Genomic DNA, 25,986 nt, shown 5'->3' with positions numbered 1-25,986 from the left:
TCTGCTGTCTGCTCGGCGAATAACTGTTGGGCTGAATTGGTAAGTGCACAGCACGCATGGCCTCTTCAGAAGCCCTGAGTGAAGGCATCCACTCCTCCTCAGAGCTCAACAGCACAGGGGAGAAAGCACACACACGCAACTGAGAAGGATGAAGCCAAAGATGAGCTCAGGGCACACAACGGTGCTACAGAAAGTCTCAGCTGCGGGGGGAAATGACCTTATGTCTAAAGCAAAACGACTGTCATGTCTAAAGCAGCAGGCAGAAGGGGATTGCTTTCAAGGACATGCCTCTAGTGCAGGACAGCCAGAGAGGCTCCTGAGTGCGGCATCCATTCCATTCCGTTCTCCCACTGAGCTCCCTTGAAATGGCTCACATGCCAGAGAATGGGATGAGCTCCACGAAGGGAAGGGATCTTCCTAATCCTCACGTTGTATTTTCCCCACAACTGTCCTCCCTTCTCTAAAGCTGTCAGCCACACTTTCAGCAACACGAAGAAGAGAACTGGGGAATGCACTAGAACTTAGTGTGGAAGGAGTCTTGGGCTGCCTTCAAAGGACGGCTCATCCTAAGGAACCTAGTGTACGAAGGAATGGCAAAAGAAGGTTTAGACTGATACTACCCCTCCCCATGTTGCGTCATCTATGGGTAAAAGACACAGAGGTGCAACAGGTTCAAAGAGTCCCGGTCTGAAAATCCTGCCCGCAGATCAGGGAGAAATGGCAGCAGAGGAAAAAAAGGATTTTCTAATTATTTAATCATGTACGAGTGTTTTACACCTGCTTCCTTCCATACCAATTGGTATTTCTTCCGTATCAATTCTTCAAAGGCCCTTCAAGTTCCCTCACAAGCCCTCCCCCATGGTGCTCTGCTAGACCAGAGGACTTGAGGCTGGGTTCTTCCCAAAGAAAAGATATTCGTCTGTCTTGTGGTTTTAAAGTTAAACATCCAAGAAAGATCGTGCTCACTTTTCTAGGGCCAAGATCAGATGCATCTGGTGAAAGCCCTCCTGCTGTGTGTTAACTTGGCAGACAACATCAAGTGACAGTATTGGGTGCCAGTGGCAAGGGTGCATCCACAGGTAAGAGAGGCTGTAGGGTGGTAAAGAAAGCAAGAGGACACGCCAAGGAAGACAGACTTGGTTTGGACCACTCACTCTTGAGGTAGATAATCAAATCTTTCCAGAACAAGAACTCATACCTGAAGGGGGAAAAAAGCATCAGTCCCTCTTGATGGCCTAGTACTCTGTGACCTCTCAAAGACACCACTTCCCAACACAGCCACATGGGAGATAAAGTCGCATAGCAAACCATATATAACCATAGCAAAGCTATTTTCCAGCTATTCATAATAACTGAGGCACAAGACTGGAAAACAGGCAAAAATAACACAGGTTTTCAAAATGTTTAAGAGGTCTTACAGGTGCACACCTCCACATTGTCACTTTCTTGTTGTCATCTTCATCCCACCCTCGTCATCCTCATCCCACCCTCATCATCCTCATCCTGTCCTTGTCATCTTCTGGCCAAAGCCACAAGTGCTGAAACAACCCTAATACCATCTTCACTGCCAATGTAAAAACAAAAAAAGGAAGCTAACAGATATCTGCAACCATCACTGCCTGGACTTCAGAACACAGCAAGCCTTTTCATTTAACCCAGAAGACTGGAAAGTCAATCCTGGAGTGATGGCACATGTCTGTATTGCCAATATGCAGAAGGCTGGGGTGGGAAGATAGAGTTGAAGAATACTGTAGTGTGATCCTGTCTCAAAAAGGGGGGTGAAGAGAAAAGGAAAAAAAGGTCACCTGAAGGAAGTACGATTTCTTGGTGGACAGTCACTTTGCTGTCACTGTTCTCAGCCCCTTAAAACCATACTAGATAGCTAATATGTTTTTCTGTGGGTCCTACAGTCTCCATCACAAGTACTCAACTCTGTGGTTGTAGCAGAGAAGAAGCTACATTCAATGTGTAAGCTAAAAACATGACTGTGTTCCAACAAAAATTACTGTACCTCACTGAGCTTGTGTCCAAACCTCACATTCAGAAGTTTTATTCAATGTACAGGAGCTTTCTAATCATTTTCTGAGGCTCTCGGTATGGCTTTTAAAGCAACATGGTAATATAAGCTTATGTATTCAATTTCCTGCCCCACTTACACAGCTAGAGAAGCACAGAAAACAAAGGAGAGTACCTACTGTACACTTGCACATTTCAGTCACAAGAAGGGAGATGGGGTGGCACACCCATGTGCCACCCACAAGTGTGTAAAGAGGAATACTACTTGCTGCTGCCGCTGTTGCTGTGATAGCAATGGCGGCCACCGCTGCTACTGTTTCTGGGATTACCATTTCATAATTGCTTACTGCAGCTAGCACAGTGGAGACTCTGACAACAAAAGTAGCTACCACAGTTAATCTTCCATTCTATTGGGCATGATAAATTTAATTCAGTAGTTACATACATCTCGATTGGCTTTGAAAATTATAAATTTATAAACTCAAGCTCCAGTTGCTTTTGGGACTCCAATGTATAGTATGGCTCATTAAGGTAGGGAATGGCTCAGTTGCCTTTAGCCTACTGGCTATGGGTGAGATAGGACCTCTGTGGGTCTTTTCTATGTCGAACACACAGATTGCAAGCCCAGTGCCACTTTGAGATCTTTGGCAGCAGTTAACTCTGCAACTCACACACGATTGAGCCTGTATGATAATGAGTATTCAGAGATGGGTAATGCCTGGGGAGCACTCACCAACCTAAGTCAGAGCACCTGTGTGGCCTGGGCAGGCATCTCCATGACGGATAAGGTGACCTGCTGATGTCCCATGCAACCCAAGTCAGAAACTAATTTTTTAATAAAAGGGGGACCTGTAGGTCCCTGGCCTCCGTTTTGGGTAACTGTTGCCTTGCTTGCAGATCTTGAACTTGATATCCTCCCTATGCTAATTCCCTGCCAGGTTCCACCCTCCTGAATGCTAAAGGGAAGTTCCTTGTCTGTGTATCCTGAATAATGGGCATTAATAGCTTAGATGCAAGATTGTAAAACATCAGTAGCAAACTTCTGCCCTCTGGGGTTCTCCCATTGTGCTGTAAGCCTGTATTTAAGACCTCCTCCCTCCTTCAATAAATGACATTCAGCATTTAAAATTAAATATATATGTGTGTGTGTGTGTGTGTGTGTGGTGTGTGTGTGTGTGTGTGTATGAAACAGAAAAAGAAGGAGAGTGCCTACTGTATACTTGTACATTTCAGTCACAAGTAAGAAGGGAGATGGGGAGGCACACCCACGTGTATGTATATATATATGTGTGTGTGTGTGTGTGTGTATGTATATGTATATATATTACATATATACATACTGCGAATGTAATCTATGAATACCACAAATGTGATTAATATCATGAGTGTAATTAATGAATATCATGAGTGTAATTTAAAAAAAAAAAAAGAGGAATGCTACCTGAGAACTACAAACCAGTTCATCTAAACTCCAGCTTAGACTAGTTGGTGGGAAGCAGGTTCCACTCTCCTGAAAAGAGTGAAAAAGACAGCAAGAAACTCTCAGGTCACAGTGCACTTGGTACCCTGAAGGGTGCCATCCCTGACCCAGATCTTGACTATCTCTAGGGGAGGGTGCATGCTCACTTAGCTGGGAGTGATTGGAGCTTAGCCCAGATGAGCTCTGCTGCCAAGGCGGACAGGGGAGCTACATGAATACAAAGGCTGCTTCCACCTATAGGATCCATTTCACTATACCACACAGAATTAAAGTTTCCACATTGCTGAAGTGACAATGAACTGATTACCCGTCTTCAGTATCAGTTTGAAGAGCTAACCAGATGTCACATGATTTTACTCAGAATCCATCCTGATTTCTAATAGTAAGCAAACATTTTATGCTATAGATGTGTTTGAAAGGGGGACATTATAATATATTGAACAATCAAGAGAAGGAAAGTTACTAATAAAATATAACAAAATTCCTTTTGAAACAGTTTGGCTACAAACAATAGGAAAATACAGTTTAAAATCTCTAGTTTGTACTTTGGAATTTTGACATTTAATAAAATTAGGTGAGTAAAACAGGAGTTAAGATCTATAAAATGGGAACATTTTGAACTTGTTAAAATATTTGGAAATAATAAAATAGTAATTGTCACATTTTATAGACACTCAGTAGAAACTGTCAACAGAATACAAGGTGTACCAGACAGCAGAATCAATAAACTATAAGACTGATAAATTCACCCCAAGAGTCAGAACGAAGAGTTGAGGAGACAGGAATAGGGTGAAGACTCAGGGATGCTGTGGATGCACAGCAGGAGTGTTAGAAGGTCTGACTGGAGCCATTAATGGGCAAGGATGAAAAGCAGCAACAGTGAGGAGAAATGAGAAAGCAAGAATAAACTTTTTATGAGCTTAATTAAGATTTCCTATCAACACAAAACATTAATCTTATGATAGGTGATATCACTCTGTATGCTGTGAATATGTGTTGCTCTGATTGGTTGATAAATAAAATGCTGATTGGCCAGTAGCCAGGCAGGAAGTATAGGTAGGATAAGCAGACAAGGAGAATCCTGGGAAGAGGAAGGCTGAGTGAGCAGACACCAACCTGCTGTCCAGGGAGCAGCATGTAATGCACAGATAAAGCCATGGAACACGTGGTAACATATAGATAAACAGAAATGGGCTGAGTTTAAGTGCAAGAGCTAGTCAGTGGTAGGCCCGAGCTAATGGCCAAGCAGTTTTAATTAATATAAGCCTAGGTGTGTTTACTTGGGTCTGAATGGCTGCAGACTGGGCAGGACACAGGAAAACTTTTAGATACAAATTGGGCCCAACGTGGGGCAAGAACTTCCACCCAAAACCTGAGAGTTTTTTTTTTTAAAGGGTTCTAAAATGGAGCCAAGAGCAGCTTCCTAGTTGTGTCTCTCAGGAAAGCTGATACAGAGACACCACAGCCTGCAGGCTTGAGCTACAGTATGGCAGGTTCACAGTGGTATGTGAGCTTGAGTGCAGCATGGTGTATTTCTACTGCTACACAGTGGCATCTCCAAACCACACAGTGCACTGTGTTGTGACAGATTTAGCTTTTGCTAGTACAGGGGGAAAAAAAGGTTTCTGGGTTATACACTGCTAGATGGAAGCATAGACCCACTTTAAAAAAAAAACGTAGACTCACAAATATAGGATAGATAGAAATTTTTTTCTTTAATTTTGCAAAATAAAAATAGACTACATATTGTAACTGTAATTTTTGCTTGATGACTGTTTTGTTATATGTAATTTTACTAGGTTAAAGTTAAAACCTTCCTTTTGTTTAGAAAGGAAAGGAAAAGTGCTGAGAGAATGTCTTTCTGTATGCTGTGAATATATGTTGCTATGATTGGTTGATAAATAAAGCTGTTTGGCCTATGGCAAGGCAGCTTAGATGCAGGCAGAAAATCCAAACATATAGAGAGGAAGGAGGAAGACAGAGCAGGGGAGATGCCAGCAAGCCGCTCAAGGAGCAACATGTAACGGGAGGCAGGTAAAGTCATGGAACATGTGGCGATACATAGATTAATAGTTATGGGATAATTTAAGATATAGAGCTAGCTAGCTAAAAGCTTGAGCCATGGCCACACAGTTATAATTAATATAAGCCTCTGTGTGTTTACTTGGGGGACATGAATGAGAGAGATTTGTCCTGACCACTGACAGGGACACAAGAAATCTTCTGGCTACAATCTTGTTTAAATGCTAACAAAAAGTCTACAATGGACATATATCTAGTAGTGTTTGAAATTTAAAGTTAAAGAAACTACTTCAGAAACATATTATATAGAAAGAAATAGGCAAGCTCTCTATATAAAAAAAAAAAAATGTAAATTTGGCACTAGCTTTTATCCCATTATCTACAAAAGCTAAATGACATGCTGTTGTGTAGCAATTTCCTCTGAGACAAAACATTTCACCCTGGAAGGAAGCTCATTAAGACACAAGATGCTGTTAATCATCCTGTCTTACAGGGAAGCTCTATAAAACCCAGGAAGTAAACAATTCAAACACTTCAGGAAGTCCCTGAAGCTAACCAGATGCACCAAGATCCTCCCTCCCCATATAAGACTGTAAGGACAGCTGGGAGAGGCTCTCAGATAAACCAAGCAGCTTAAAGGAGGCAGAGATTCAGCCCATGCTGAGGTGGGAATTTCATGATGCATTTGTCATTGAATCATTATAAGTAACCTATAAGTTACCCCTCACTCACTCCTGTAAGTAACTCCAATAAAATTGACTGGTTCAGCAAATTGGACTTTGTTTATATCCAAGTTTTGTCATCAGTTCTCATCTAAGATGAGCAGTCATTTGTTCATGTCTCTCCATGAACTGTGTCACACAGCACACATGTAAAGGGAAGATTGAAAGAGTTCCGAGGAAAAGACCATGACCTTCATCAAGGTCAGGTTCATACATAACAGACATACTAGAACTCCTATTATGTCTTGGATTTTTAAATGGCCCCAAAGGCTGATGTAATAAAGGTTTGACCCCCCCAACTACTGTTGTTATTGGAAGTTTAATAGTTCATAAGGATCCTGTTCTCATAAATGGATAGTCCATTGAGGAGTTTCTAGCTGAATGGGTTACTATGGTGAGGCCTCACTAAAGGAAGTAGGTCACTAGGGCACTGCTTTTGAAAAGTATACCTTGCCCTCCTCCTTCATGAAAACCAAGAGGCATGGGGTGAAGAGCCTCCTCTACCACAGATTCCCAGAGCTATGACATTCTACTTTATCTGTGATCCAAAGTGACGTAGCCTGACAACCATGGTCTGAAATTGTGAACTAAAAAATTAATCCCCATCCACATAAGTGTTCTTGGATACTTTGTCACAGAAACATGAATTAATAACACAATTCACAAAGAAGAGGATATCCATAGCCTTCAGAACCATTCATTGTATGTTTGGTAGCAACTGAGAGTCAAATGAATCCAATTCCAGGAGCCGGAAAGAGGGTGGAAGAAATAAGTACGAGAAGAGTTAAGACTGAAAAGATTGCTGTTAATGTGTTATAAAAGCAAGGAAGGCAAAGAAGGCACAGGAATGAAAGCTCCTCACCTGACAGCCCTCACCTGACATCTCACCTGACAGCCCTCACCTGACAGCCCTCACCTGACATCTCACCTGACAGCCCTCACCTGACATCTCACCTGACAGCCCTCACCTGACAGCCCTCACCTGACATCTCCCCTGACATCCCTGCCCTTGAACATCCTGTGGCTGGGTTCAACAACTCTTATGTGACCACCTTCATAACTCTTCCAACTCTGCCTTCACTTTCATCAAGGATCTCTTGAGTCCTGATATGATATTACCCCTTCCTTATCCATTCTCTCACTCCAGTATCATTGTGTGAAGTGTAATGTGTGACCTGAATGTCTGTGATATTGTTCATCAAGGTTAGAATAAAGAGTTTGTACTTCTCCAATAAGTGAACTCAAGACTCTTTGGTGAGTTAAAGCCTAAGAAATGATGGAGCTTGTGCATTTATTGGTGATAAGTCCTGACTATGGAAAGACAAACAGTCTATCTACATTGCTGGCATAGCTTGCTCAGGCAACCTTGGTTTCTGACAAACTAAATGGGCTTTATGCTCAGCTGTCACAAGTCATGTGAATAATGACAGTGTTTCAATCTCACTCAGCTTTATTTGTCACATCTATAAAATAGAGATAAGCTTCCTAGTAAGTGACTGTTTTGAAGAGTAATAGAAATTCAAGTTGCTAGTATGTAACTCACTGCTTAGCACAAGTGGAGTGATCCTGTTACAGTACTAACAAACTAACAAAGTAAAACAGTAACAAAGTAACATAGCAACACATAGTGAAGCAAGCAGCTGTCCTACACAGGACACAGACAAACAGCTGTCCCACACAGGACACAGACTAACAGCTGGCCTACACAGGACACAGACTCTGTAACAGCTGTCCCACACAGGACACAGACTCTGTAACAGCTGTCCCACACAGGACACAGACTAACAGCTGTCCCACACAGGACACAGACTAACAGCTGGCCTACACAGGACACAGACTAACAGCTGGCCTACACAGGACACAGACTAACAGCTGGCCTACACAGGACACAGACTAACAGCTGGCCTACACAGGACACAGACTCTGTAACAGCTGTCCCACACAGGACACAGACTAACAGCTGGCCTACACAGGACACAGACTAACAGCTGGCCTACACAGGACACAGACTAACAGCTGGCCTACACAGGACACAGACTAACAGCTGGCTTACACAGGACACAGACTCTGTAACAGCTGTCCTACACAGGACACAGACTCTGTAACAGCTGTCCCACACAGGACACAGACTAACAGCTGGCCTACACAGGACACAGACTAACAGCTGGCCTACACAGGACACAGACTAACAGCTGGCCTACACAGGACACAGACTCTGTAACAGCTGTCCTACACAGGACACAGACTCTGTAACAGCTGTCCCACACAGGACACAGACTAACAGCTGGCCTACACAGGACACAGACTAACAGCTGGCCTACACAGGACACAGACTAACAGCTGTCCTACACAGGACACAGACTCTGTAACAGCTGTCCTACACAGGACACAGACTCTAACAGCTGACCTACACAGGACACAGACTCTAACAGCTGGCCTACACAGGACACAGACTCAGCTCAGAGAAGTACCATACATATCAGTTGTCACTGACTTACAGAGGTCTAACAAAGAGAAAGCAAAGACTGTCACACATTTTCCAGACATACTGAATGATATTTTTTAAGGACACTTCATCAACAGGACAACTTGACAGCAATACTTGAGTGTTAATAATACTCTAGGTTCTGAAGACATTAGAAACACAATACAAAGGCTTACATCATTCAGACATGAGGGCAGTAAGTACAATGTTGGTAGAAGGGAAGGGTGGAGGGTGTTAGCCTGGGCACGCTGGAAGAAAGACAAGAGGCCAGAGTGTCTACAGCAAATGGCAAGAGAGGGACAGCGCACTCACTGGGACACTGGGTAGAACTCTCTGGACCTTCGATGAGTAACTAGAGAACTGTGCACAGGGGTGAGGCAACCTAGCTTCCTGTCACTGATAAAGTCCTTCCAATTGCTCTGTTGAAAACAGACAGAAGGACAGAAAGGGTGGAAGCAAGCATATCAGATAGAATATTAATGTAATAATCTAAGAAAAGGAGGATCATGGCTCCATCTGTGTGGTGGTAAGCAGGATGGCAGGTGGTTGGGGCTCTGTGATGTATTCTGAATGATTAAGTGATAAGAGTCATCAACTGTTTGAAGACAGAAAAAGATGAGTCAGGGTGACACCACCCCCCGAGTTGTTTGGCCAGAGCATGGGGAAGATTCAGTCATGGCTGAATCAGGAGCAGTGAGGGGAGAGCAGTGTGCAGGCCGGTGGTAGCACATTCAGTTTTAGGTGTGTGAAATCTGAGGTGCTTTCAGCAGAGAGGGAAAAAGAAAAGCAATAGCCAGTTAAATGTGTAAATCTGGAGGGAATCAAACAAGCTCTGTAGAGTTGGCCTCGATCTGGGACAGACCTCCCGGGAAGCATGTGCCGTCTCAGAAGGAAAGATGGAATATCTAAGGTCTGTATCACATGGCTGCTACAGAGGAGACAATGAGGACGGAGCAGGAGGGAGGTAGAGGAAGAAGAGCCCACAGGTCTAATGAGAAACCAGAGGAGGGAGAGGCTGTGGAAGCCCGGGAAGGGGATGGACAGATGTGCTGCATTTGCTAATGTGCAAGCAGGCTGAGGACTGGAAGCTGGGCTGGCAGTCGGTGGGTCACAGGCAAGCAGGTAAAGGTGGACAGTGGGGGAGTAGGAGTGTGGGGCAGTAGGAGTAAGTGAATTTCCACAAGACAGGGCACAAGAAAGAGAAGGAAGGAATTGAAGAAAGTATATGCAATTCTAAGAAGTCAAGAAAGGAACAACAACAACAACAAAAAAAAAAAACCTAGGCAATGAAATCAGGAGATGGTTATTTTTGTCTTAAAGAAATGTCAGGATGTTTGTATGTTAAAGAAAGAGAGGAGAGTGTGTTCCTACCATGACTTCTCCTAAAAATCAAAGGGCATCTGAAGGAAATATTAAAAGAGGGTACACGCATGGCTAGAAGAAGTTGAAGTCAAGGCAAAGGCCCCAAATGAGACCAAGTCCATCTGTGGTTAGCTATAACTTGTGGAACAAACTAGGAATTTTGATAAAGAAGTGATACCCTCAAAAAAAATACTGTATCCGGTATTTGTGCCAGCCTGATAAACTATTCAAATAAACAGTTATTTCTTTTCTATTTAAACTAAATCCAAAAACAAAAGGAAAGGAAACATTATATTTCCATTGAGCAAATTGAATCTGATAGTGATAATGAAGAAAATCTGAAAGGGCCAAAGAAAGAGGAACAAAGTCTTACCTTATTTTTTTTTTTTTTTTGCATTTTTTTCCTTTTTAAATATTTATTTATTATGTACTCAGTATTCTGACTGCATGTTTTGCCTGCAGGCCAGAAGAGGGCACTAGATCTCATCATAGATGGTTGTGAGCCACCATGTGGTTGCTGGGAGTTGAACTCGGGCCCTCTAGAAGAGCAGTCAGTGCTCTTAACCACTGAGCCATCTCTCCAGCCCCAAAGTCTTACCTTATTAACAAAAAGTCTTAAATAAAATATAAATAACTAAAGTCTGACAATATATTTCCAAAGAAACATAAAATCCAAATGGGAATTATTCCAGAAATAAGATGATGCTTCAACAGGTGATATGAGAATAATAAACCATATTAATGTGTAAAAGTGGAAAAATAATTTTAATTCAACTCAACAGATTCTAAAAAGAACATTGAATATAAACTCAATCAGTGTTGACTGAACAGGAACTTCTCACTCGGTCATTGGTGCTCACTGGGTTTGGGTAATAAGGAACACCCATCTGAAGCACAGCCAACAGAAATTACACACAGGAAGACCCAGAAGCAGTCCAAATGAAGGAAGGGAAGAAAAGAATGCCAGGGATTTTATTTGTCAACAATATACTTTAGTCATTGTCATAAAGAAAGAGACTGATTTAAATGCATAACTATCAAAGATAAAATTATTATCTCTTATAGACTATGCAGCAATCTAATTGGAAAACCAACAAATATTAGAATCTATTAAACTAACTTTTGTGTTCACTACAGTGTCAAAACACAAAAGATATGAGGAATTTGATCATTTTCATAAACAAGACCAGTCAGATTTTTAATTTAAAATTCTACTTGCCACAGCAAACCATATCTCATGAAAACTCTTTAATATAGTACTTTCTAGTGGAATGAAATGCTAGCCACATATGTAATTCTATAATAGTCTAGGGTCACATAAATAAGCAATAAAATAGATTTTATTTAATCCAATAACCCAAATTATTTTAAAAGCTAATGAATATTGTGAACTATTAACAAGATCTTTTCATTTTGTTTACTAAGGCTTTAAAGTGAAGTTCAGATGGATGGGGGAGGGGTTCTTCTACTTTTGTTTCTAAATTCAGGATTGGAATAGCCTCCCTTCAAATTTTCACTAGCTACCCTGAACCAGTACCTGTTGCACTGAATGTTGCAGCTTCATAGAGCCAAGTATGTGTCTAAGAAAACAAATGTGGGATTTGAAAACCTGAAAATACCAAAATGCCTTCCAGTGTAAGAGGACATTTTATTAAACAAGTAAACATGAGTAGTCCTGAAAGGAACTTCTTATACTATAAACACATCAATTCTCTCCTAAAAACTTGTATATAAGTTCAACAGAAATAAAAACAAAATCCCTCTGGCATTTTGGGGGGAAGATTAGCCAAATGCTTCTGAAGACTGGATGCAGATGCATCATAAAGCATCAAGAAAGTTTGACAACAAGAAGAAAAAGGAGATTTGACATCTCAGACTTAGAGTGTTTACAAACGTTATCAATTTATGCAAAGGACAAATGCAACAACTTGAAAGACTGCAAGACATAGTATAGATAAGAATTAGGTAAACTACTATCTTATATCTGTCAGAATGGCTAAGATCAAAAACACTGATGACAGCTTATGTTGGAGAGGATACGGAGTAAGGGGAACACTCCTCCACTGTTGTTGGGAGTACAAACTTGTACAGTCACTTTGGAAATCAATATGGCAGTTTCTCAGAAAGTTGTGAAAGAAAGAAAAATTGGGAATCTACCTCAAGACCTAGCTATACCTATTTTGGGCATATAACCAAAAGATGCTCAATCATACCATAAGGACATATGCTTAACTTTGTCTGGACACTTGCTCAACTATGTCCATAGCAGTACTGTTCATAATAACCAGAGCCTGGAAACAACCTACATGCCCATCAACTGAAGAACTGATAAGGAAAATGTGGTACATTTATACAATGGAGTATTATTACTCAGCTGTAAAACAAAACAAACAAACAAAAAAAAAAAAAAACAATGACCTGGATGGGACTAGAAAAAAAAAAATCTTGAGTGAGGTAACCAAGACCCAGAAAGACAAACATGGTATATGCTCACTCATAAGTGGATATTAGGAGTAAAGTATAGGATAACCAAACTACAATCCACAGCCCCAGAGAAATACAAGGAGGACCTAAATAGGGATGCATGGATTTCCCTGGGAAGGGGAAATAGAAGAGATCTCCTGGGTAAATGGGGATGGGGAGGATGGGGGGATGGGAACTTGAGGGAGTTGGTTATGTGGGCTGGGTACAGGAGGTGGGTTGGGAGCAGGATGGAAGGGGAGAGTAATGAAAGAGACAAAAGAGATATCTTGATGGAGGAGCACATTTTGGGGTTAGAGAGAAACCTGGTGCCAGGGAAACTCCCAAGAATCCACAAGGATGACCCCAGATATGACCCCTAACAATAGTAAAGAAGGTGCCCAAACTGGCCATCTGCTGTAATCGGATTGGTAACTACCCTAATAGTCATCAGAAAGCTTTCATCCAGTGACTGATGGAAGAAGATGCAGAGATCCACAGTCAAGCTCTGTGGAGTCCTGCTGGAGAAAGGGAAGAGGGTATGTACAAGCCAGGGGAGGTCAAGGTCATGACCGGAAAATCAACAGAGACAGCTGACCTGAGCTCATGGGAGCTCATGGACTCTGGACCTGAATTAGGGAGCCTGCCGAGAACCAACCTTGGCCCTCTGCATGTGTGTGACAGTTGTGTAGCTTAGTCTGTTTGTAAGGCTCCCAGCAGTGAGTTCAGGACCTGTCTCTGGCACTTAGCTTCCTTTTAAGAACCTGTTCCCCGTGCTGGATTACCTCATCCAGCTTTTATGGTGGGGGGGAGGGGGGAGGGAGGATCCTACCTCAACTTAATGTGCCATGCTTTGTTCAAGTCCATGGGAGGTCTGCCCCTTTCTGAATGAAGACTGAGGAGGAGAAGATGGGGAGGGGAGTAGATGGAAGAGGGAGGAACTATGTAAAATATATGAAAAATGGTATGTAAAATAAATGAAAAAATGTTAATTAAATTTTAAAAAGAATTAGATAAACAATCAAGGGAGACTCATAATTAAATAAAAAATTGATGTATAGGTAGTATATGGTATAGAAAAAAATATAAAGTAATATGTCTCTTTTATATCATATCAAAACAAATATTTGAATGAGTCAAAAATGCAAATAGTTCTGAGGAGCAGGGAGGCAGACCCCTCCAATATTATTTTTTTGTGGGGGCAGGGCTGTGCATAGAACCATACTCCTGTAGAATCTATTTTACTCACTGACCTGTTTAAGGACATGTTACCCAAATAAAAGATGTTTCTATCAAAAAATTACTTAAATAGTAAAGTAGAAGAAAATGTGATGATTCATGCTGTCAACCTGGAGAATCAAGAATCTCACGGGAAAATGGCCTGTGATAAGCATGTGGGGGACAAATGAGTTGACTGTATTAATTGAGGTGGGAATATCCACATCCCGTGGATGGCTCCACTCCCTGGCTGGGACTATGGGCTGCATGCATAGAGAAGGGAATTGAGCAGAAGCAAGCATCCATCAGTCTCTGCTTCCCGGTACTGGATATGATGTGACCAGCCGCCTCAATGTCCTGCTGCCTTGATTCCTACCTAATAGGAATGGACTGTACCTTGAACCGTGGGCTAAAACAAACCCTTTGTTCCTTAAAGGGTATTTGTGATATGTAAATGGTTTTCATGGGTTGCTAAGAGACAGACAATAAAAAAAATGAGTTCAAGAAATAAATAGGCCAATTCTTAAAAGAAAATTTGTATTTATCCCATCATATTAGCAAAAATGAAACGATGACCATCATTTTTGACACGGCCCAAATATATGGGCAGTCAATCTTTCTTCTTTTTTCTTAATGCCCAGATGATCTTTTTTGAAAAAAACTTGGCTGTGTTAGACATATTTGAGAACATGTACCTGGCCACTTACAAGAGATAATTAATAGGCAGATTCACATAGACAGAAACTAACATGGGGGCAACCAAGGGTTTGGGCCAGAAGGAGAAAGAAGAGGGAAGGGCCTGAGCATACCATCTCTTTGTGATACTGAGAACATTCTGGAAAAGGATAGAGGTGATGGTTGCATGACATTATGAATCTACTTAATGTTACAGAATAGCATGCTTAAAAATGATTAAAATGGTATTTTGAATTTTATATATTTAAACACTGTTTTCTAAGTCACATGACTATAAAATTTATTAAATCATTTCTTATTACTGAACACTTAAGTTCTTTCCACAAAAAATTGACATAAAATAGCAATATAGCAGAAAAATTAATAAAAGTACATGTTTTCCCCCAGCATTTTTAGCTGTGGTTACTTATCCTATGAACATAATGAAGAATACATGTAAAGAAATAACACTTTCTCGCTGGGTGGTGGTGGCACACACCTTTAATCCCAGCACTCAGGAGGCAGAGGCAGGTGGATCTTTGTGAGTTCAAGGCCAGCCTGGTCTACAGAGCGAGATCCAGAAAAGGCACAAGGCTATACAGAGAAACCCTGTCTCAAAAAAAAAAAAGAAAAGAAAAGAAAAGAAAGAAAGAAAGAAAGAAAGAAAGAAAGAAAGAAAGAAAGAAAGAAAGAAAGAAAGAAAGAAAGAGCATTTTCTTCCTGGCATTGTTCATAATGGGAAAAAAAATATAAGAACCCTGAACAACTAAAAGTGTGATAGAAAATGAAAACATAAGATAATTATTAAAAAATTATAAGGTAGATATATCTATAGGAAAATGGTTAAAAATGGTATTTGGCGACTAATGCCCTCATAGCGAAGAACCCAGGAAAATGCACAGGTATGGAAGTCGGCTGTCCCTTTCCTGTTCCTTCCTGCCTTATCCACATTTTGTTTGTCTCCACAGTTGAGCAGTAACTTTTTGTCAAAGGAAAGAGGCTAACAAAAGCCCTTAATTTTGAAGAAAATATCCTAAATCTTTTCCTGGTATCTTCTCTTCCTCAGAAGCAGCACTGAGCTTTTGTGTGTCTAGGAAGCTACCCGAAAAGAGAGGGAGGTGGAGAACACCATAGGGCAGGAGGCTGTCCTCGGCTACTGACTACACAGAACCAGCAACAATTCTTCCCTGGTCTAAATGGCTAGAAATTCATTCCACGAAGCCATCCCTTCAGGCTTTCTAGTGTGCTTCTTAACTGTCCGCTGGACAAGTGCTTCTCTTCCTGATAAGGACACGAGTTTTCTTTTACAGATCAGGAGAACTCTGACCCTGCACAACGAGGTTGCACGTGGAGGGCGGATGGGACACATCCAGCTAAGTAGAGCCTGCTAAACCCAGATCCAGGACAACCGTGATGTCTCATGAAGCACCCAGAGCTGACAGTCACAACAAGGCCACACTGAGGTCTAAGCACACAGGTCCCATCCTGAAGGTATTTTGGGTTGGTTGTCCTACACAGTAAGTTATAAATCTAGAACAGGAAACTTGAAATCATTAAAGTCACATATTTATTACATCATATTCAGTTAGGTTAGAAAAATGTAGTATCTTTCATCATGTCATAAAAAAATGTGTTTTCCTCTCAGATCTCTTATGAAGAAAAGCTCCCAGGATTGTTACAGATAGGGCTGTTTTCAATCAGTTACAGGGAACAATTCAATTACTCCATGGTTTAGTGCAGTAACTGACTCCAGACTAATTTAATTTCTTTAGGTCTCTAAAGATCAATTGATCTGATTTGTCCCATCCCCAAAGGCTATTTAGGAAAAATTCAGGCTTAAATACCTGGAAATGAAATCCAAAACCTTGGCCAGTTTCACACCACTTAGGTCATCTTGCAAACTTTCAGCTGGTCACATCAGAGTGCTCTCTTGGCCTTAGGACCATCGCAGGCCACTTAGCTTCACATACAAGTGAGTGCTCCCACATCAGAACGCTTATTTAATAAGTGGAAAATGTGGCCACATGCATTATCAAATCTGCTGTTCTAAAGGGCAGCCAGGCCGGGCTCCTATCTCATGAGCACGCATACAACTGCAGGGCTATTTTTATTCTAAGATCAGTTGACAGAGACCATTCAAAGTTCCCCAGATAGGGTGTAAAGGGTTAGATGCAAGGTTAGTCCAAGATGAGAGACTCAGAAACAGTTTTGCACTTTTATAAATGTCACCATCCACAATTCTCCAACCAACCTTCTCTCTGAAACTTAGGCAATAGATGTCCATCCAGCAGCCTAAGGTTTGTCCCTAGCTTCACCACCTCTGACCACCTAAAGAAATTAAATTAGTCTGGAGTCAGACTCTCCAGAAGTTCATCTTTTTTACTCCAACTCTCCGGCTCCCTACACAGCCTCTACATTCATTCCCTCCAATTATACCACCATTTCATGCTCTGCCACTTTGGCAGGTTTAAGAAGAATCCATCAGAAGTTGATAAAACATAATTAACCTTTCATTTGAGTTGCCGAGACAGGTTGGCCAGAAGTGCCAAGGTCAGATGTACCCATGTGGTAGGCAATAAAAAGGAAAGCAGAAATGTGTGGCAGTTGACAGGAGAGTCACACAAAGGTATTCAGAGACAATACATAATGGGGCTGGTAGCTATGAGGTGTTCCACCCATCAGCAAACATATCAGACCTAGTATAGAGATGAAGGATAGAAATTTACTGTGTATAAAGAGTATAAATAAACAATTGGGTCAAAATCTTCTTGAAAAAAAAAAAACATTTCAGCATTCAAAATGGGCTGATAACTATGGCTCTCAATCCCCCAATGGTCTCAAATGACAATGAGCAACTATCACTGTGAATGGGCTAAGTTTCACAGGCATGACTGTTTCTTGTCTGCTTACCAGTCCTCAGACTTGATATTTATTATTCCTATTAATGTTAGCAGTCTACTCTACAGATAAAACTGTGTGACATGAAATGACATCTCCTTGTTTCAAGGTTCCAAAATGCCCCTCTATTCCTTGTGTTGACAAATGCATCCCCTTCTGACAGCAAAGGGCTATAAAGTGTCCACTTCCCTGCAGAGCGCTGCTCAGTAAGACAATGTTCAGTTATAACTAGGAGCCACTCTCTGGTCACAGCAAAACCCAATGATTTACAATGGCCTATGTGTCCATATCAAACAAACCTTTTTGCTGGGGAACCAAGCATTAATGAGATTCAGCAGGAGCCACACTCAAGACTTAGGAGCTGTACAGTGACAGGGTTTTGGTTGGAAGGGAAGGTGTAGAGACGATGGAAACTACCATACGGCAAGACTGCGATGGAAACTACCATACTGCAAGACCACGCTTCATTGGCATTAAAAGGCACATGTTCTTACAACCCACTCTTGAATCTTATCTGGACAAAAGAGCAAGCAGAAAATTCTCATTACCTCTCAATGTCAGTGAGCCTGGAGGAGTCCCGGAATCCTTTGGCAAACGGATTGCTGTCTATTTTCAGCTTGGTTATCTGGGAAGGAAGGAATGGGTACAAAACAATCTCATTTCCAAGGTCAAAGAACAGCATCAGAAATAGGTTTTTTTTTTTTTTTTTCATTTCCCACAGATCCCAGTAATACAGTCATGTCTGCAAGCATCATGAGAAGTGACTTGAGGGACAAGTTCACAGGGGTACTGGGTCATGGCTGCGAGAGCGAAGGTTTGGTGGCCTTTCCGGCAAGGGTGGACACGAAACTAGATTGTGAAGTATTTAAAATGCTAGGGTAAGGCTAGGACTCAACTGGGGAAGGGGGAACTACCTCGATGGGAGAACTGTGTAGAATGTGTGTGGGGAGGGTGACAAATGAAAGCAAATGATGCTGTCTTATGTATGGAAGCATCTCATAGCTTTTTGAGCAGTTAAATATATACTGTAATAGACAAGAAGATTAAATGCCCAATAATAGCCCATGTTCAATACTGTACTGATACTGACATGAATACAGGATATGAAGCTCTCAGAATATCAATTTACTGCCCTTATCCTTTCCCTCTGACTAAGAGAGAATCAAAACAGTCACTTTGTCAGCCTTGGTTTAACATCACTTGTGTAACTATGCTTATGGAGAAACAGTTACTTTCTAGTAAGAATCTGTCTCCAACATCAAGTGTCTACACTTCGGAATTTATAAATCTTTTTTTTTTTTTTTTTTTTTTTGGTTTTTCAAGACAGGGTTTCTCTGTGTAGCTTTGCGCCTTTCCTGGAACTCGCTTTGGAGACCAGGCTGGCCTCGAACTCACAGAGATCCGCCTGCCTCTGCCTCCCGAGTGCTGGGATTAAAGGCGTGCGCCACCACCGCCCGGCCAGAATTTATAAATCTTAAAGTATTACTATTAACACACGAAGCCCCATTAGACCCTGGGTACCACACCTCTGAGGAAAAACACACCAGGCTGTGAAGCAAAAACCAGAGGAAGCACTGAGGAGAAGAGACTCGAAATAGCGATTCCTGTCAGCACTGAAAGGAACCTCCCAAATAAGCAAGCCTGTGCCCTCATCTGATGAACAGTCACAGTGAGCACAAGGACCCAATACAGCCTGTTCCTAACTGAATTACTAGCAAGAAAGCCTTCCAAGAGGGTCTGAGCTCGTAAGATCAAATTTGGAATACAAATTCATCTTTGGAGGGAAACACACAAAATATTCTGAGCAGGGAAAAGGGAGTGTGGGATGTCCTCCTGTTTCACACTGAAGAGAAAACAATTAAAACATGTTTTATATGATAACTATAAAATTTATAAAAATAACTATTATTTATTTATAAAACAAAGTTTTATAACAAGTACTATTTGGGAAAAAAAACTGATCGGGCGGTTTGCAAAATTCAATGCCTCGAGTTTCTCTTTTACCACAAAAAATGTTGTCATTTTCTTTTTAAAGTATTCTCAATGTGAACTGAATTTGCAAGGCCGCAAAGAAGCTTTTACCTCCCTTAACATGGCCTCTATCTCACAGACGGACACTCTTCTCTACCTCCAGCACTGGCAGGCCACAGAAGGAGCTTGTGACGATTGGGAGCCTTGAGGGTAACTGCTCAGAACATCCACTGGAGAGCAGCAAAAGAATAGTGACGTTCCTTTTTAGCAAAATTATGGATACTGGTAAACAGGAGGGAAGTATGCTAGACAAATAAAACCTGTTCACAATAAAAAGCAACAACTAAAATATGCACAGAGTTGAGTCCTCGGAGGGCTGAGGTGGGTTGCACAGTGCGCACACCCAGAGCTTCAGGAGGATCTCTTCTCACATATGGCTGCCTTTCTGAAGACTGTCTGTTCAGCCATTTGTTCAGACTTGAACTTGTATCTGAATGTCAGCTTTCAAGAAGAATGATGCTGTTTATTCAATGTAAGTTATAAAACTCTTTTAAAGCCCAGACAACAATTATGCTCTAGGATTCTAAGTCCCAGCAGCATTTCAAAATCTTCAAGGAGAAAAATGCACTTCTTTCTGCTCAGCAACAGTAATTTAAAATACTCTAATAATGCCAAAATGTCTTAAGGCTCCTAAAATGTTTGGGCAATCCTTAGCAGGCACCTTGTAATGAGGATTGGTTGCTCTGGTGCAGGGTAACACTGGGAAGAGAACACCTGCTCTCTGTCTTGAGAGAGCCTGAGACTCCATGGAACAAGTACAGAAACACACTGGGAAGAGACCTAGGCGGTGACATGGCTCAGCAACAGTAAAGGCAACTCAAACCCAGATGAAAATTACAGCTGTGTGGCCAAACAACCAAGGCAAATCTAAGTAACACATTCCGAAATTGAAAAGTGACTGGATTTCCTGGTAGTTAAAACTGTCTGGGCATAATGCAGATGGTGTGTCTAACATGGAGGCTAACATCAGAAATTCTTGAATGAAGCCTTTTCTCTTCAATGTGAACCATAGCAAGCTTTACTTGTTTGCAAATAAGCTGCACAACAGAAAGAAGCATCTATGTTATGATGGTTGCTTCCTCCTGGAAAGGATTTTGAAAATTTTCTACTTGGTTTTCATAGCTACAAAGGTTAAAGTTCAGTGACTCTGAATGAGGTGAGTGTGGCTAAAATCCTCCAGTGTCCTGATGTAAGTGGAGAAATATGCACCGATTAATGTGTCTGTGATCTAACACTGTTGCCATAACTTTCTGCCTGGAAATGAATTAAATACAGCATGAGTTTCCTTATTTCTTTAAATTATCTTTCATTACTATAATTATCTACCAGTAATTTTTTAAACTTTACTTTTTATAACCTTCACTGGTTGTCAATGATAGCCTTTTTCTCCACATCTTGATATAATTTCCACCTTTAGAAAAACCGTGAAAGGGCATAGCCCTCTGCATATCTAGACCTACTAATAAAGGACATAGTCCTCTGCATATCTAGACCTACTAATAAAGGGCATAGTCCTCTGGATATCTAGACCTACTAATAAAGGGCATAGCCCTCTGCATATCTAGACCTACAATAAAAATAGTCTGATATCTAGACATAATAAAGGCATAGTCCTCTGCATATCTAGACCTACTAATAAAGGGCATAGTCCTCTGGATATCTAGACCTACTAATAAAGGGCATAGTTCTCTGCATATCTAGACCTACTAACAAAGGGCATAGTCCTCTGGATATCTAGACCTACTAATAAAGGGCATAGTCCTCTGCATATCTAGACCTACTAATAAAGGGCATAGTCCTCTGCATATCTAGACCTACTAATAAAGTGCATAGTCCTCTGGATATCTAGACCTACTAATAAAGGGCATAGTCCTCTGCATATCTAGACCTACTAATAAAGGGCATAGTCCTCTGTTCATCTAGACCTACTAATAAAGGGCAATGGTGATTCAATTTAGAAAATTAATGAGAAAAGAATGCAAGACAATCACCCGATGTTTACTTTCTCTATGGATGATTTTGACTAAATCCAGAAAAAAAAAATCACTGGTTTTGAGCATTAGAGGAGGAGAAAAGCTGGCTGGATCTGGAGTTGTGATTGTTTTATCTCCAGTGAATACAGCAGCACAGAGATTGTAGTTACACTTAAGAATCCACCTTATGTGGCTCAGCTCATCCAGACCCAGCAGACAACCACAGCAGTAACTTCACACAAGTCTGTTGAGCTTTATGTTAAGAACAAACCACCAAATTATCATTTAATGATTTTTACAGACTAGGTTAAATTTTGTGTTGCTAAAAAAGCATTCTATTTTGTTTTCTTATTTCAAGATAAGACAATACACATACATATACATACATACATACATATGTGTGTACATGCACTTGAGTGTGTGTGTGTGTTGTGTGTGTGTGTGTGTGTGTGTGTGTGTGTGTGTGTTGATTTTTGAGACAGGATCTCTCGACATAACTACTTGCTGTCCTGGAACTCACTATGTAGACCATGCTGGCCTCAAACTCATAGAGATCAGCCTGCCTCTGCCTCCTGAACATTGAAACTAAGGGTTTGTACCACCATACTCAGCTGTAAAATAATTTTAAATAATAAAAATTTTGCATTCTAAGTAACAACAGATTATAAAAAGGTCAGACATTAGTATTTAACTTAAAAATATGGAAACTTGCTTCTGAAGGCATAGTTTGACATCCCTCTGTGTTGAAGATAATGGAAAGACTGGCTATGGGAACAGATGAAAGGAAGTGGGTAAGTGCCATGACCTCACCTGGACCTCTTCTGTCAAACTCTGCCTAGGAAGTTTGCAGCCTGCAAAGCTGCTGCTGCCCTGTGTTATCCTTCCAAAAGCAGAGACACAGGTTTTTTTTTTTTTATTTTTATTACTCAAAAACAATTTTGTTAGGATTTATTTTTATTTTATATGTATGTGTATGCCTGTGTGAGCAGATGTTTACGACGTGAGTGAGTGCCTGCAGGAGCCGGAAGAGGGCATCTGATCCTCTGGAACTGAAGTTAGAGGTGGTTGAAAATTTCCATATGTGAATTCTGGGAACCAAACTGGTACATGCTCTAGATCAAAGCACCATCTCTCTACTTCCCCAATCGGTTTGTTTTGTTTTTGGTTTTTTTTTTTTTTTTTTTTTTTGGTTTTTTGTAAAAAGGGTTTCTCTGTGTAGCTTTGTGCCTTTCCTGGAACTCACTTGGTAGCCCAGGTTGGCCTCGAACTCACAGTGATCCACCTGGCTCTGCGGCTCCAATCAGTCTTTAAAAGCAGCAGTAGTCTTCACTTAGTAAAGAGAATGTATTGACACATAAGAACCGCACCCTGCCGGGCAGTGGTGATGCACACCTTTAATCCCAGCATTTGGGAGGCAAAGGCAGGTGGATCTTTGTGAGTTCAAGGCCAGCCTGGTCTACAGAGCGAGATACAGGAAAGGCGCAAAGCTACACAGAGAAACCCAGTCTCGGGGGTGGGAAGGGGGGGGGGGGTCCCTTCACCTGTATGTTCGCATGCAGAGACTTGTGTTTTTACCATCACTGCAATGACACAGAGCATGTGCTAACCAGAGAAATTCATTCTTCCCACCGTTCCTGTCCTCTGTAAGTGAATGCACACACAACTGGGCAGATGTTTGACGCTGCCGCCGGCTGTGCACTGAAGGACAACTTTACAGTGGTGATTATTCCTATCTGCTGTCACAAGACTGGACTCTGAACCCAGCTGGAGTCCCAGCCATAAGGTACAATTGGCCCTTGGAGACCATTTCTCCAATTATCAGGAAAAGATCTGACCAAAGGCATTTAGAAATGAAACCTGACCTACACTTCAACTCCACAGCAATGATCTGCCGGCTCAAAAACAATGCATGACCTTTAAATCTTAAATTATAAAATAGTTTGTTGAAAGTATAATGTATTTAGCGTTTATCTAATAATGTAAAGAAATGCAATCATCCCCTTGCAAAAAGCAGAAGAAGAAATGGGTAAAAAGGTCCCATTTTCATTAATTCTAAACACACACACACACACACACACACACACACACACACACTTTGGGGAACTTTCATTTGAATTTATCAGCCATAAAAATAACAGTCATATCAAAAGACAGAGGGAAATGTGTCCAAATGGGAACTTGAAAATCCTCCCCTCCCCATCTTAGTTCTTCATGCATGGAACATTTTTTGTTGACGCTGTACGTAGTATGTATTCCTTTGTATCATACCTACTTTGCTGTGTTTACTGTAGGTAAATTAACACACGCAGAGTGGCAATGAGAAAGCAGTTGACTACAGGAAGCCTGCAGGTAGGATAATGAGAAGACAGCATCTGACCTACCTAAAATGATGATTCCTGGACTGATTTCTAAGAGACCTGTATCAGTTTTGTTTGCTGAAGGAAATCTATCAGCCGTTTGCAAGACTGCCCTGCCACACAAAACCACACTTATGGATGGTTTTATGCCAAGGATGGCATTAAAGGTGGATTACAGAAATAAACTCAGGGATCTAGTGAGGAAGAGGCTTTTATCGTGAGCTGGTCTGTGGCGAAATGGGCTACTAATGCTATTAATTATTATACTTTGTGATGCAGTCAAAGATCGATGGGCTCTTGTGACTGAATTTTGAACCCACTTGTACTATCAATTAGAAAAACAAACATCAGTGAGAGGAGTGATGAGTGTTAGAATCTGCATTAGTTAGCATTTTAACTTATTTTAATATAGTAACACTTCAAATTCAGCTTTCAAGCTATTGACTTGAAAGTGATTACTTCATTGGCCTTGCAATCCAACACAAAAGGAGGAGTTGGGAGCCAGAAGGTCAAACCTTCCTGACAGATCTGGGACTTATCAAATATGTAGCTGTGAGTATGCGTCCTAACCACTTGGAACTTCAGTTTTACCATCTACAAAATGACACTCACAGGACTTCCATTGGGGATTAATGTCAGAATTAAATAAGATTATTGAGGAGAATTTGAAAGGACGTTTTCTGAATTAGAATAATCAGCCTAGAGTGTGAATTTTAGTTGGAGCGTAATACAGAGGAGAAGAAAGTTCACAATGGTTATTATTGGTCAATACTAAAATGTAAATGAACTGCCATAGTATGAAGGAATATTTCTAATCGATGTTCTGGGCTGTCATGAAGACAATATGGTCACGACAACAACATCCTCACTGTGGGAGTGTGCTTGCTGGACGGAGTCGGCCTCAGTTGATGAGACTAGCATCTTCGTTTGGAATGGCAGAACAGTGCAGACAGGGAAGAGAGGAGCAGGCAGAGTGAAGCCAACTTGGTAGAAGTTCATTGTGAAATCTGAGTGGAGAGCTCATGGGGTTCATTTGACCATCTGTTTATAAGACTTCCTTTTTGACAAGGAAGTTTTTCTGAGTAAACAGATGAGTGAAAAAATAATTCCATGAGACAATCACATTAATGCACATGGTATCTACTGGCTAAAGTGAGCCTAGCTGACACTTGGCCCTCCTGCTGAGGAGAGCAACTCCCACATTACACTCGCCTGTAACTGTGAACATAGCCCCACACAGCAGATAAATAGTGAGTACTTTGTGTGGGTGTGGGGCGGATAATAACTTAAAGCCCTCTGGGAAAGATGTCTGAGGGTCCATCAGGGCTAGAAGCTGAGAGAAAAAGCATTCTGCCGCCTGAGAAGGGATGCTCATCTCAGAGGTCAAGGACTATAACTGCCTTGGTTCAAATCCATGCTGGGCACAGCAAGCTACCATCAGTGACTCATTTAACTCATGCCTCAATTTCCCCAGCTGTATATTGCAGAACGAAAGTACTATTTCTCTGATTTAATAACATTCCTGCAAAGATTAGATTAAGAAACATATCCTTTAAGTGGCACTCTGTGCAATAGCAAGCCACTGAATTCTAGCCACCCTTATGTAATCGATGCACTAGGGCAGAAGGTCTGCTGGTATTTTTTTCAGGATGGCTCCCCTGCCTATCAAAACAAATCTAAGGCACTGCATGTGGAAATTCACCTCCATATTTGTTCTAACCCATTGCAGTTCAATCTTTGAAAACAAAGTTGTAATTTGCTTTTTCTCCTTTGGCCCTCTTTAAAGGGAATTCTGAAAAAGGCATTGAAGTTTCCACGGGACAAGTTTTTATTTCATCCCAAAACATCTACATTTTTTTTTAAATGTTATACATCTAGTATCGCATCATATAATTACACATTCATTTAGTGTAAATGAGCTTAGTATTTCTCTAAACCTGTAAGATCCACTTCCCACATGCTTTCAAATACCAGTGCGACTGTGGCTTCAATCTTCAGGGCTTTAGGGTTCTGTGGACTTTGGTCTATTCACAAAGTTCTACTTTGATATTTTTTGAAAGTCTCTCATTTTGTGTTATCATTTTGGAGCACAAAAGAGATGACACTTTGTTTATATAATAAAGTAATTTACATAATAACTGTGCATTGATTTACCTTAGCAAACATGCCAATAAATTCTTATTTTCACTTATTTAAGTGTGTGTGTGTGTGTGTGTGTGTGTGTGTGTGTGTGTGTGTGTGTGTGTGTTTTTCTAGGGATCTGATCTATTGAGCCATCTCTGTGGTA

General features: G+C 41.1%; 1 protein-coding gene across 2 annotated transcripts in view; it reads right to left on the bottom strand.

Moving 5' to 3' along the window:
• Positions 1-25,986, bottom strand: part of Tbx20 (T-box transcription factor 20) — a 61,518-nt gene that overhangs the window by 18,898 nt on the left and 16,634 nt on the right. For both annotated transcript variants that reach the window (XM_028872567.2, XM_028872568.2), the window contains exon 6: positions 17,887-17,963. In XM_028872567.2, the coding sequence (XP_028728400.1) occupies positions 17,887-17,963 (77 nt within the window). The remainder of the gene's footprint in view (positions 1-17,886; positions 17,964-25,986) is intronic.

Source organism: Peromyscus leucopus, chromosome 7, assembly GCF_004664715.2.
Source record: "Peromyscus leucopus breed LL Stock chromosome 7, UCI_PerLeu_2.1, whole genome shotgun sequence".
Taxonomy (NCBI): domain Eukaryota; kingdom Metazoa; phylum Chordata; class Mammalia; order Rodentia; family Cricetidae; genus Peromyscus; species Peromyscus leucopus.
Note: the sequence above shows the minus strand (reverse complement) of the source record. Positions and strands in the feature narration are given on the sequence as shown.